Source organism: Terrapene carolina, unplaced genomic scaffold (genome assembly GCF_002925995.2).
Source record: "Terrapene carolina triunguis isolate 2854851 unplaced genomic scaffold, T_m_triunguis-2.0 Scaffold93, whole genome shotgun sequence".
NCBI lineage: Eukaryota > Metazoa > Chordata > Testudines > Emydidae > Terrapene > Terrapene triunguis.
This window is the reverse complement of record NW_020664444.1, coordinates 22283016-22296741: the sequence shown is the minus strand read 5'-3', so window position 1 is coordinate 22296741 and position 13726 is coordinate 22283016. Positions and strand designations below refer to the sequence as shown.

The 13726-nt window shown below is 37.3% G+C and overlaps 1 protein-coding gene across 1 annotated transcript in view; it reads right to left on the bottom strand.

Moving 5' to 3' along the window:
* TXNDC11 (thioredoxin domain containing 11) overlaps positions 1–13726 on the bottom strand; it is a 102328-nt gene that overhangs the window by 3101 nt on the left and 85501 nt on the right. Inside the window, exons 10-11 of the mRNA XM_026650646.2 lie at positions 13047–13156; positions 9367–9447 (exon numbers count right to left, since the gene is read on the bottom strand). Of these exons, the coding sequence (XP_026506431.1) occupies positions 9367–9447; positions 13047–13156 (191 nt within the window). The remainder of the gene's footprint in view (positions 1–9366; positions 9448–13046; positions 13157–13726) is intronic.

Here is a 13726-nt window from a genome sequence, read left to right as displayed (position 1 = left end):
GCCTTTAGAGCATAGTTAGATTAACAATACTTCAGAAACCGATGTCATTTTAGCAAGCAATAGGTTCTATTTTGTCATCCTACTATTTGGTGAAAACAAATGGAGGTTAGAAGATGGCTAAAACTGGTTTAGCACATACATGATACAGAGCTTGACTTCACTATCTCTTTGTAAAAAGAGTTGGGACCTAGTCCTTGGTCCTTCATTTATGAAAATCTAAGAGGCAAAAAAAAAAAAATCCTTTAGTTTCACTGTACTTAAGGCACACCCCTAGACATTTAGTTTACAATTGGTGTTTGAGATTTTTTTTTTTTTGGAAACTGAATTTCTACACTAGGCCATTGTATCTAAGACAGCAAATAGAGCTATTCCTAGTGGACAAGGCTTTTCTGATTCAATATTTCCAAAGGCTTAGTGCTTTACAAGCACAGCACTGTAGCAAATCTAAACTCTGAGAACTGCCTACTAAATAAAGGCATAATAAATTAAAATCTTTCTTCCAAAGCAGCATAAGTTGTGTAGTTTGTGTCAAAGTTTCCTGCTGTAGAAACACCAATTTGACAACTTAGTTCCAGGAAAAAAATTATAGTACACGTTATGATGCAATATTCATTTGCCAAATCAATAAGTAGAGTATGCATGCTATGAGAAAACTTCCAACCCTTGTTTCTGAGGTGAGTATGCCTAGGGGGAAAAAATGAATTATTGCCTCTTCCATTCAGTGAGAGGTAAACATGCTCCTAAAGCTCAGGCTTAGTTTGATACCCTGCTGTGAAGTATAAGCCAGTATTCAATCTGAAAGACTGAACACTAACAAAGGGAAAACTTAACTGGTGAGTGAAAAAGACACATACTGCCCATGGCACAGTAACAAATGGAGATTCTTTAAGTGCATCAGAATTACCCCTTTTCAGCATGCATTGCTACTCAGCTTAAACTATTCAAACTTACTGCTCAATTTGATACTTTTACATTTTTTCCCAACATTCACCCATGTAGTGGTACTACAGCCAATCCAAGGAACACAGAGATGATGTTCCACCTCTAAGTTCCTGTAGTGCTATCCTATGTCTGACTTCTACAAGAAAAATAGAACTTGAAACTTAGCACAGGAAGGTACAGATAAACAGCTGGTTTGCAGCACTATTTCTGACTGGTTCCCTGTAAGAGCCAACCTCCAGAAGCAACCTCAATAAGTTCAGTGAAAAGCTTTTATTTTAAGCTTGTAAAATCATAATCAATAATAGGTTCTCATAGTGAAAAACGTGTGTGTGTTGAGCTCAGAATGGAAATGACCCAGCACAAAAGAGCTGTTTTTATCCCTGCACTTCCCTCAGTGCCTCATTTTGTTTTTGAATTAAAGCATAGTGCCTTCCCCTTTAAATTCTTCTTGAAAGGAAACATTAAGCACCTTTCAGGTCTTAGAATAAAAGCACAGGTATGAATGAGCAGAACTTGGGCCACAGAAGCATACGATCCAAATCTAGGGAATCTGCTTGCATTTGAGGGTACAGGACCAGAATTTGGGCCTAAGTTTACAACAATCATATTTTCTCCTGGTTGAGCAGTTTGTCAAGTCCAAAACAGGTAAATAATAGGGTAGCTTTTTAAAAGCTGTTTTAATTTCCTTAGCTCTAGAACAAGTCACTAGTAGCCAGCCCCTCCCCTTTTTAGATTTATGAAAGCGAACAAAATGCTAACCCAGCTTTTGTAAAGGAAATGCCCTTCAACCATAAAACAATTGTGTAGTAATCCTTTTCTGGTGTATATTAAACAAATATGTAGGGGGTCATAAGAAAATGGGTTAAATGCCAGAAATAATTAAGTTTTCCTTTATTTAGAGGATAATGTAGGAGGAAGGGGTTACTGCAGAAAATTTAGTTACTCTGATGTGTTAAGAAACCAGTTCAACAACAGTCATAAAATACTGACACCTTACTTTTTAATGGAGGAACCAGATTAAATATCCCTCTAAAGAAAATCTGAGATTTTTCTTTTCTGCTTTGTAAGAATTTGAGTTTTAAGATCTAGGTGTCCAAAGCATTGATGACAGTAGTCAGAATCCTGTGGTAGGGCAACATTAATGAAGAAAGAGGGTTTCTTTATTTATTTAGTTTTCTGCAGCCACAGACTTGCAGAAGCTACCACTCAAACTTTCTATTTTAAAACAAAGGGTATGAAAGGTAGCAAGGCCCTATTCCACCATGTTAATGAGCAGGGAAAGCCTTCTGTTTAAGCATAAATGCTATTGCACCTCATCTGAAGGGAAAGAAAGATTCTCTCCTACTCTTGTCCTTGCTCTAAGCAGATTACTGGAATATGCAGGATTCAGTCCGGTCTGTCATTTTAATAGAAAACCGCACTTGCAAATGCTCAACAACAATCATCACCATACTGCATTTTCCTCGGGTGGGTTTTTAAATTTCAGGTACGCAACAAAATGGCACAGTTCGACTTGGAAACAGACCCAGTTTAAAGGGTTATACAGTAGGTTACAATTTTACACTGTTTATAAAAATGTTGAAGTAATTTGTGGTTTTTAGTGTCCAAAGAAACATTTTTGAATGGAAAAATAATATACACCCCCCCTCCCCCCAATTAAGCTTTTTCACCTTTGATATGGTAAAGATAAAATCTCCCTTACTATAGAACAGTGATTTTTCTGAATAGAGGTAACTGGTTTTATACAAGTTTGCCTTAATTCAACTCTAAAAGTGAGGTAACAAAGGAAAAACTTTATCCAGTCCAAAGTGTACTTTCCCCCTTATAGTAGATCTCATACTATGCAGTTTCCAGATAAAAATTAACTCGTTACCACCTACAGGAAATTAGTGGGAAACTGTCATATTTCCACAATTCTAATCAGGAATATCTGTGCTTAAGCCTGGGGTACACTTTTAACCAGCAAAATCCTGTTTGTTTATTAGATACAAATCTGAGATTTATTGAGACAATGTTAAAGTTGTTTAGGAGAATTGGGCATGGGACTCACTATCTTATGCTGCAGAACTTCACTGGATAGAGAAACAACTCATATATTCAGCAACTCCAACTGTGATTATAATCCCTCCGTCCAAATTCAGGGATTTATTGAAATGCACCAGCTGCACTCTTTTCTACAAAGTTCCTTTGTTTGCCAAATCAGTAACGGGATTTACAGCATGTAATATGCACACAGTGTGACCCATCAAATTGGATAAACTCATGTTAATCACCCTGAGGAAGTGGGAGCCTGGCTGTGAGTGAATCAAAGTGAGATGGGTAAAAGCATTACATGTGGAATGCACCCAAAATGGACTATTCCAAAAGAAGAAAGATACAACACTGTAACCCAGTCCTGGTATTGAATCAGTCAGCACAATATACCCTTGGGACCAGGAAATAAAACAACAACAGAAGTGGATGTTTCAAAGATGACTAAATGATAGGAGTATTATACCTTATATAGTTCTGTGAAACAAAACAGTGAAAAACTCTTTGAATTCTATTTAGCTGCCTAATCCATGAAAGAATCAAACTGCAAAAACATTATAATGCTTAGAGTTGGTGATTCAAGCAAAGTTCCCACTGAAGTTAATGGGAGTTTTGCTGAACTAAGGATAAAAGTCCCATTACCATAAAATACAGAAGCTAGAAGCCGACTCTGGATCAATCAGTAACACCATTAAAAAGGTGACCAATATCTGAGGTTACCCAAAAGGACTAAAAGGCATACCTCCAAACTGGAGCAGAAAAGCTACAGAAAGAAAAGAATGAGATGAGGGTTGAAAAATACACTAGATTGTTTCCTGGCTGGAGACGCTATGAGAAAATCTGATCAGAATGGGATGCTCTATATTCCACCTATTCACAGATCTAACTGCAGTACCTAATGCCTCACAAAAGGTACTGCTATCACTTCTGTAAAATGGACACAACTGCCAACTCCAAATACCCTTCCAAATCATCTAAATCTAAAACTGCTTCCTGGGCTGCTTTAGTTGTTTATACATAGGGAAGAAGGAAGAGTATGTACTTATGTTGACCTATTAGGCGCACTGCTGCCTCAAAAGATACTCTCTATGAAATCCTGGAAAATACTCGAATTTACTGATGTACGGAACATTCATACTACATTACATTGTTTGTTTACTTCGTTTAATTTATGGCAGCTTCTGTTTATTCCATTTCAGGTAGGAAAAGCAACATGATCCCCTTTTAATAACGGTCCAAAAACCTATGCCAAATGAAGTTCCTGTTCAAAGCTAAGCTATTCTTGAAAGAGTAAACAAGTAATGACATGGATAAGGTTCTTTTCCCCTACAAACGTCTCATGATCAGATAAGTCACTTCTATACTCACAGTCTTGTGCTTCTCAATTGCTAACTACAAGAGCACACAAATGTAATGCAGCTTGTCATGATTTGGCAAAAATATGGAATCTACACAAAGACAAAATGTACTCGTATATAATAATGACCATTTATTACATCACAACCATTTCTTTACACACACACACACACACACACACACACACACACACACACACACTTTATAGAAACACAGTGAGGGAAAAAGTCATGTTTTACTAAACCATGAGCCTAAAAGATAAAGGACTGCTTAGATATTATGGTGATAGGCTCCGAAATAACCATTTAAAATTGGTTTTTAAAAATACACACCAGATAATAGCATTAGGAAGAAAACAGAGCAGAGAGAAGAGAGGAAAGACAAGCAAATAAACAATGAGAGGGAGGGAGCAGGAAGGCAAACAGCAGCAGATTATAAGACTAGATAAAAGAAAAATAAGACAAGACTCACACCTTATGACAGAGATTGCTATCACATCACAGATCACATGGGCACGGGTTGGTTCAGTACCATTTAAGTCACAAGTAAGTAAGTTCACTAAAAGTCTAAAAATCTACTTTTAAAATAATTGCACACAAAAAAACTACATTAAAAGAATATTAAGGTTGCAAACTCAAGCACCGTGCAACCTTAATTCAGTTCCCGTGTGCATATTCATTATGAGAGTTTTTAAGCACATGATTGCACACTAGTTTTGCCACAGGATCCCTGCCTCTTTTATAACTTGAGTTTACAGCTTGGCCAAATATGTGCAGATTTTCATGGAGATGACAAAAGGCATATCCCTGACACTAAAACCACTCCCCATCAAATTTTAAGTCCCTGCTCCAAGCATTGGGGAGGGAAGGGGGAGGAAGGGGGGCGCTAGAGCTGTTCAAAGAAAAGATTGCCAGATTTTTTTTAAAATATGGGTAATCCACGTATTTATCCCTAGCCCAGTCTTTGAAACAGCTAAACAATTTTAGCTGAAATTTTCCAAAAAATTCAGCCCAACTTGCACAGCCAGCATGTAAAATTTCAGCTCAAATGGTTACAGTTTGGCAAAGTTAAAAGAAACTGAAAAAAACTGAAACTGACTCTTAAAATGGGAGTCAGGCAAAATTTTACACAGGGCAATGTGGAATGTTTGATGCAAAAAAGAAATAAATTAAATTTAAAATAATCCAGAGAACAAAAATTTCAATATGGCCCCAATATCATGGCAAGTCAGTTCTTAGGTCTAACAAGCTTGACAATATTCTTTTAAAAATCTACCTGAAGAAACGTTAACTTTACTCTCAACTCTGAATGTGAACTTTATTTTTCTTAAAGAAAAAAGTGCCTCTGGATATTGCTTTATAATAATAAGAAAAATAGAAAAAGAACATGAAATAGAATAGAAAAGCAATAAATCCTTTCTTGGGTCTTTGTCCTCCCAGACTCCAAACGTATCAAAGTCCAAATGGCACATCTGTTTAAAATGTCTTTTTCTGTTATAGCCACTTAGACACAGGAGACCTGTTCAGAAACAAGTTTGTGAAATTATGCTGGGAAAGGAATGAATGAGTGTTTAATTGATTTGTCTTCAAAATCAACAGAAATAAAACTAATTTAATTGGCTTGTAATAGATCTCAGCCATTATACAAAAGTTGTTTCCTCCAAAGTGTTTCAAATATCAGGAAAAATATTAATACTGGTGATAAACTAATACAACCAAACAACCCCCCCAAAAAAGTTCCGGAATATGTTCTGTACAGTACATATTTAGTTTTTGATCATGGAATGGAGTTTAAAGCACTTGCTTAGAAATCTACAGCAACAATGTCATATATTTTTGTGACACAGTGGCCACTTAATTTTTTTCCGCAGTGCCCATTACTACATTATCTGACCAGTGAAGCAGTACATTAAAGCTGCTTGCCATTGTCCACAGTGGATTTCATACAGGAGTCCTCTCATAGCCATAACAAATTCTAGGAACATAAAGTTCTGATTTGTTTTTTTTCCCTGTTTGTTGAAACAGTCACTCAAATGGTAACAGAACCCCAACCGCACCCCCTGTATTTCCATACAATTCTGTATAATATGACATGAACTCAGAAGTTTAATTGGTTGATTGCTACAGTGAAAGACCCCCCTCCCCTCTTCTAAGCAGAACTTTAAATTTGATTTTAATTTTGATTGTAATTAAAGGTAACTTTAGGATCTCTGCCTATACACACATTGTTTTTAAAAAAAACCCACTAATCTACAGTGTACTCTGAAATTTATATATATATTTTTCTGAGCTTCTAAATTCAATAAAATTAGATTCCCAATTTTATTTCTGAAGATGAAAGAGTTTCCTAAAAGTGAAACAAAGTTTACTATTTGTGATAACCCAAACCATAAACCCCTCCAAACCTGGAAGAGTTAAGATAAGAAGAAAACCTTGGAAAAAATGACCAAGCACATTTTCTTCATCTTGTTTCCTCAAAAACCATACGAAAGTGTTGCACTCTTTTTTCATAGAACCCAAGATTATTCTGTATATCATATTATATTATGCTAATACTTTCTGAAATGTTGTTTTCCTTGTTCATTTCTTGGTGGTTCTACAATTTGTTTTCTTGTCTATCTGGATAAATGAAACCACCATAGACTAATATTTTAGTCTTTTTTAGAAGCACTTCCCCTTATCATATTTCCTAGTCTTCCTGCCATTTTGCTTTGGAAATTTTATCATCATTCTGCTATGGAGGTATTAATCTACTAAAGATTTATTTTTAAATCAAGAAGTACCACTCTTCATGCAGCGAAGATAATGTGTTACATTTAATTCAGAAGTTAGCTCTTCCCTTATGAAAGGTCAATGATTTGCTAATGAGTCAGACTGAAAAAAAAGGTGCTTTGCAATACTAACATTTTCTGCGATGTAAGTTGGAGCAGTGCAGTGTGATTGTTCATTGCTATGGTAAAACAGAAACAGAACCAGTAACATTAAAGATCCTGGTGACAGATGAAGTAACTGATATTTCCCCAAAACATTATTTAAAACTTTGAAAAAATATTGCACTTGTATCAAAGTGTTTTGTGAAATATTAAATGCAGTTTGCAGGAGAAAATCTTTCACCAACCACTGATAGTTTACTCCGGAAATTATTACATGATGTAACTTGGTTTACATATGTGGTTTTCCTTTGACCTGTAGCATAGTGTTTGATATATTAATAGGTTGAAATAAAACTTAGCTTTAACAAACACTGCAGAAAAACAATACAAGAATATGGTTAGTATTTGCAAAAGATTGTTTCTCATTTGACTCATCGTATGCAGACATGACAATCTCATATTAAAGACCTGTACAATTTCAGAACAGTTTTAACAATGGTTCCTTGCTGAAGAAGACTTTTGATAATAAGTGTACCTACTTCCCCTCTTATATTTCAGATATGTGCTTTTTCAGATACCCATTTCTCCCCCTCAGACCAGATTCTCTTTCTGCTTGATCCTGGAGTGAAATCATAATGTTGCATTTATGACTTCACATACTTTTATGGCAACACAATGATGTCACAAAACAGGATTAATGACTTCACTAATGGAGCAAGAAACAAGGAGAAAATGAGATCCAATTCACACACAAGAAGAAAGAACCTGGCCAATTAAGTAAATTGTGTACATATTCTCTGTTGAAGCTTGCTCTAGTGTGAAAATTCCTTGTATACAGAGAGAGAATATCATAAAACTGCCCACACCTCAGCAGATAATGCTTCACAGAGGAAAATGTAGTCCCTTATCCTATAAATACTTAATCACGTGTAATTTTAATCACGAGCCTTTATTCTTATAGCCATCAATGGATTATTCCCATTTGTAAAATTGCTTCCATGTATAAATATTTGTAGAATCAGACCTTAGAGTATGTATAATATTGGCATCTTCTCTAGTGAGTTTACAGGGGCCAGAAATACTGTAGAGGGCTTTCTGCCTCCATAAAAGATGGAAGAGTGTCAAACTGTGTAGCCAATAGATGTCCCCTCAGCTAGGAATTGATGTGCTGTGTGACAGCCACTATTACATGCAATCAAGAAAAAGTTGAACTGAGTAAAAATACCAATTCAGAATGGAGGGCTTGGCGAAACACAAAACAACTTTACTTTAACCAATGAAGGTTCAGAAGGCTCTGTCTGGGTGAAATGAGAAGCCTTCAATTCCACCAGACATTAAACTGTTATTATTTAGGAAGGTTCTAAGCACTTTACAAACATATAAGAAACTTCTCCAAACAACTTACAATATAATCATTGACACCAAGGAGTAGGGTAAAAGATTCACAGAGGAAACCATTATGATCAGAGGATACAATGAGTTTCCCTTTAACTTCCAACTCCTTGACTTTTATTGCTTTTATTTTTAACTCTTGCCTATTAGCATTTTTAATATAAATTCAAGCCAACTTTCTATTTTCATTTAGCTTTTAAATTCTTGCCTGTTTTTTTTAATTATCTTATTAAGAGATAGGACGTATGGATTAGTTTAACTACGAAAGACCTTGACCCTTTGCCTCAGCCCAGGCCTATTTTAACTTTTTTGATAGAAAACTAGCAAGAAGTCTTGCTTTTTACTTCAATAACCCATTGTGTGATCCTTTGACATCTCTCACAGTCTCTTTTTTAACTATGCCTCTTTTCCTGTCATTCTCTTCCCTCCAGTTCTCACTCACTAGTCAATTCTGACAATGCCAAAAGAACTGCTGCACAACCAAATGAGGGGGGAAATTATATGAGGAAATAAGGTTAGTAATACATATTGCTGTTTACAAATAAATACTGACAAACTATAAAATAACAACACTTGGGCTATAATTTAATTCACTTTCAGAAAATCATCATTTGTCCACATGTCTATTTTAGAAAGTGCATTGGTAATAATGATAAATACATGGTAATGAATTGCTGTTTGGCTTTCCTCTCCTCTTAGGCATGTAACCAGATTCATTTTTCAAACTCCAAGAAATGGGAAAAAAAAAATGTAAGAGAAAGAAATGACATTACCTGTTATAAGGAAAAAACAAAATGGTTGGGAGACGATCCGTCATAAATTCCCATGGAAGGTCATTTCGAGTGACATCAATTCTGTTAAAAACGAAACAAAAAGAAAAAATAAACTGATAAAGATGCAGCTGAACATTCCATCTATTACTTTTGCTTCCGAAATATCTGGTTTGTTTTGTTTTTTATTTTAGAGGGGGATTAGAAGTCACAAGAGAAAATATGCCTAAATGTATTCTGACACAAGAAACATGGTGAAGACAAATTAGAAGAGTTACACATAATACTCAAGACAACTAATCCCAGTTTAGCTAATTGTCATAACAGATCTCTAGCTGATATTTTCCTGCCAGAAAATGAAATTAGTATAAATATTCGCAATTTTCTTATTCAGTAATTAATTAAACCTGGACTAATCATTGCCACTTACTATGTGTACTGGGAAGAACTCTTGTTTTGAGACATGCTGATCTGACAACCATTGGCTGCAGTTTCAATCATTTATACCACCGGTTCTCAAATTATGGGGCAGGCCTTCCAAGTGAGGCATGGGAATATATCAAAGGAGGCGTGAGCTGTGTGCTTTTGGGGAGGGGGGGGAAAGAGCTCTGACTGTCAGCCCTGCAGAAGGGCTGTGCACACCCGGGAGGTGAGGATAAAGGAGACAGCTGGAGCTCTGCCACCCAGGCTCGGACTCTTCCCCCACACCCTGGACCCCAATCCCTCACCTGAAGGTGGTGGGGGTCTGACTGTTAGCCCAGGGTGGCAGCAGTAGCGCAGAAGTAAGTGTGGCAATGGAGTGATAAGTCTGCTGTGAAAAGTGATATTGACAAATATCATTTTTCACATCGCCACCCCTACTTCTGTGTTGCTGCTGCTGGCGCAGCGCTGCCTTCAGAGCTGGGTGTCCAGTCAGCAGCCACTGCTCTCCACTCTGCCTTCAGAGCTGGGTGGCAGTATCTGAACTTTTGGGGGGGATAGTGTGTAAACGACTACAGGAACAAAGAAGGGGGGCCCAATCAAATAAGTTTGAGAACCCCTGATTTATACAATGGTAAGTGGAAAGAAAGCCATCATTAGAAATTTTCTATTTTGCAACTGTGTAGGATGTATGGTGTCAGCTACATTTTGTCTTGGGAAAAATATGGAAAGACATTTGGTATATCCTCACTGTTCATAAAGTAAATTAGTAACACAGCAATTAATTAAAAAAACCTTTATCTTGATTCCCAGAAAACCAGATTTCCCATTATAAACAACAATATGAGAGAGAGATTTTCAGACCTCAGAATAGGAAACACCTCATATGGCTCATCACAGCAAGCATCCATTCAGCTGTATGCTTATACACAACTATTTATCACTTATTCCAGGACACCACAAGTTTAGTGTGCTCTGGACAACATTGAGACTTTTGAGTTTCATCCATTATAATAGGAGAGCACCATCTTACAGATGGGAACAGATTGTCAATAATCTATAGTTGTTTATTATTACAGCAGGTTGACTTTAAATTAGCAGTGCTGTTTTTTTTAAAGTCTTAACTGTGTTGGCTCTGGCTACACTGAAGACTTACTCGTTGAGCCTTGGGGCTTGTCCATGCAGAGTTTTTGTACCGTTTTAACTATAATGGTTTAGAAACTGATATTGTTGAAGTAGTACAAAAAAATGCATGTAGACTAGCCCTTTTACTGACTGATGGGAAGCTTAAATAGCAGGAGGCATGAGACTGTTTTTGTGGCAGTGGGCCCTACAACATGGAACTTGCTCCCCAATGAAATTTGTCCAATCCCTTTATTTCCCTTTCTAACCCCCCCCCCCCACATTTGTTTTTGTGTGCTTGCACTTTAATAACAGTGGTATATTATGTTTGTATTATGTTGTACCTACTTTTAAACCAGGAGGTGGATTCTGTTACAGTTAATCAGAACCATCTGACTCCTGTGCAGGAAAGGAAAAGAATGTGGAGAGTAGCACAAGTAACCACTCCACTACCTCTGGGAATGAGAGAGAAGATGGGAACAGAAACAGAATAGGCCCTGCAATAAAACTGAAATTCAGCAATCAAAGCTCAAGGGAAGCTGGTGCCAAGACTGAGAGTGAAATTTTGTATTTACTTAGAAAAGCAGGTTTTAGGACTGCTTTAACAGCTCATTAAAATAAGATAAAGGAGATAAATGTGCCATTTTAAAAATTAAATAAAAGGATTTTTTTCTAATACTAATTTTTTTCTTATAGTTAATTAAAAAAACTATATAGCTAGCTGGTTGTCAGACCATTGAAGACGTTCTTGCTCCATTATTAGCCTAAGCTATGTATGGTGCAACAGGTTAAATATTATCAGTAAGAGGGAATGGCAAAACTTGGATGAAGTATTGTATAGATCAGTGGTTCTCAATCTATGGGGCAGGCCTTCCAAGGGAGGCAAAGGAAAATGTCAAGGGAGGCACGAGCTGCGTGCCTTTTTTTTTTTTTTAAAAGAGGTCTGGCTGTCAGCCCCAAGTGGCTGGGGCTCACACACAAGGGCCACGCACACCTGGAACGCAGGAATAAAGGGGGCAGCTGGAGCTCAAATATCATTTTTCACATTGCCACTCTAACTTCTGTGCTGCTGCTGGCGTGGTGCTGCCTTCAGAGCTGGGTGCCCAGCCAGCAGCCGTTGCTCTCTACTCTGCCTTCAGAGCTGGGTGGCAGTATATGTACTCATGGGAGGGGACATGTGTGTAAACAACTACAGACACAAAGAAGCGGGGCCCAATCAAATAAGTTTGTGAACCCCTGATATAGATTACTTATTGAGAGTGTAATTTGTCCCAGCATAAATGATAGGTTCCCACTTAAAGTCTTAAAAATTGGGCTTATGTGATAAATAGGCCTCAGGCTGGCCCTTGGTCAAAGTGAATTTCAGCCACAGTGAAATGACAAAAGATGCAACTCAAGAAGAGTTTGCAAGTGCTGATGTAAAAGACATGGCAGTAAGGGAATGCCAAGGTGGCACTGCTAAGCACTCAAAAGTCTTGCTCCTTGCACAATATAGCCTTGGATTCATAATCCCATATTATTTCTCAAATAATACAATATAATATTGCACATGGTTTTGCTACAGCTTTTGGAGGAGTGGTGTGAAAAAGTTTGCACTCTTGCTGCCCATGATTTACCAGGTTCTGTGTTTTGCAGTCTATCACGAACTGTGTACTAGATAAAAAAATCACTTTATTTAAAAGTGCAAAAAAACCTAGGAGGACAGCAATCCAACCACCACCCTGTGCTAAACCTTTTAGCACTACTTACATGAAAACAAAATGTACATACAAAGGAGAGAGAAAGCATCTACCCAAAGTACAGTATACATTTTTTCTTTCTTCTCTTTACATATATTTTTCCTCTGAGCTGATGAGCTCACTCAACTCAATTTTGAGTAAATAGACTAAATTGGAATCTAATAGTAATATTCTAAACTTATGTAATGTTATAATACACTGCTTATAACAAATTCATGGGACTTGTATCTAATTTGACAGACATGCAATCTTAATTTAAAATTAAACATAAATTAGTGGAAATTAATGGCATTATATCAACTTTACAAGCTACAAAATATCCATATATGCATGTCTGGAAGTCTAAGTAGTCACAACAGTATAGTTAAAAATACTGTGGAAAATGAGGATAGATTCTTTTACCTCGCCACAGTGAAGTTATTTGGAGGCAGAAGTCGCGCTAGTTGGATAAAGATGTGATTAAGAGAAGCACAGAATCCACACCATTGCGCATAATAGAGCAGCAAGACATCCTGGAGGTGGAGGGGGGGGGAGAAGAGGGAAGAGAAATTCAGTTAGCAACTGGGGTTTGTTTACATAAAGCAGAAATAGTAATCACTGGGTTAAACAAAACATTTGAGCTATTTAAAAACAAAAGAAAATGTAACCTCATTTTTCTACACCCCCTGTCAACCAAGCAATGGGCCCAACTCATTGGTGCCCTGCAGCTCCTGAAGCAAAAAGAAAGAAGAAAACTGTTGTAGGGCCCATGGGGAAATTTTCTCAATATGAGGGGTATCCTCAGCAAGTGCAAGGTTGATATAATGGCTCGGTGCCACACCCAGCAGGAATCCCTGATGCAGGGGGCATGTTGATAGCATAGCCTGGGAAAAGGAGATATGGCCTGGGTTACAACTGGCAGCCAGGTGCAAGTCTTCTGGGCGCCAACCTCTGTTGGGAGCTCAACCAGCCCATGATGGCCCCACCATCAGGGAGATACAAAGGTGACATAAAACCATCTTTAATCCCTCATCATTCTCTGCACCAAGATCATCTATAGCACTGAGGTGAATTGGGACCAATCACTAAAATGGAACGAGCAA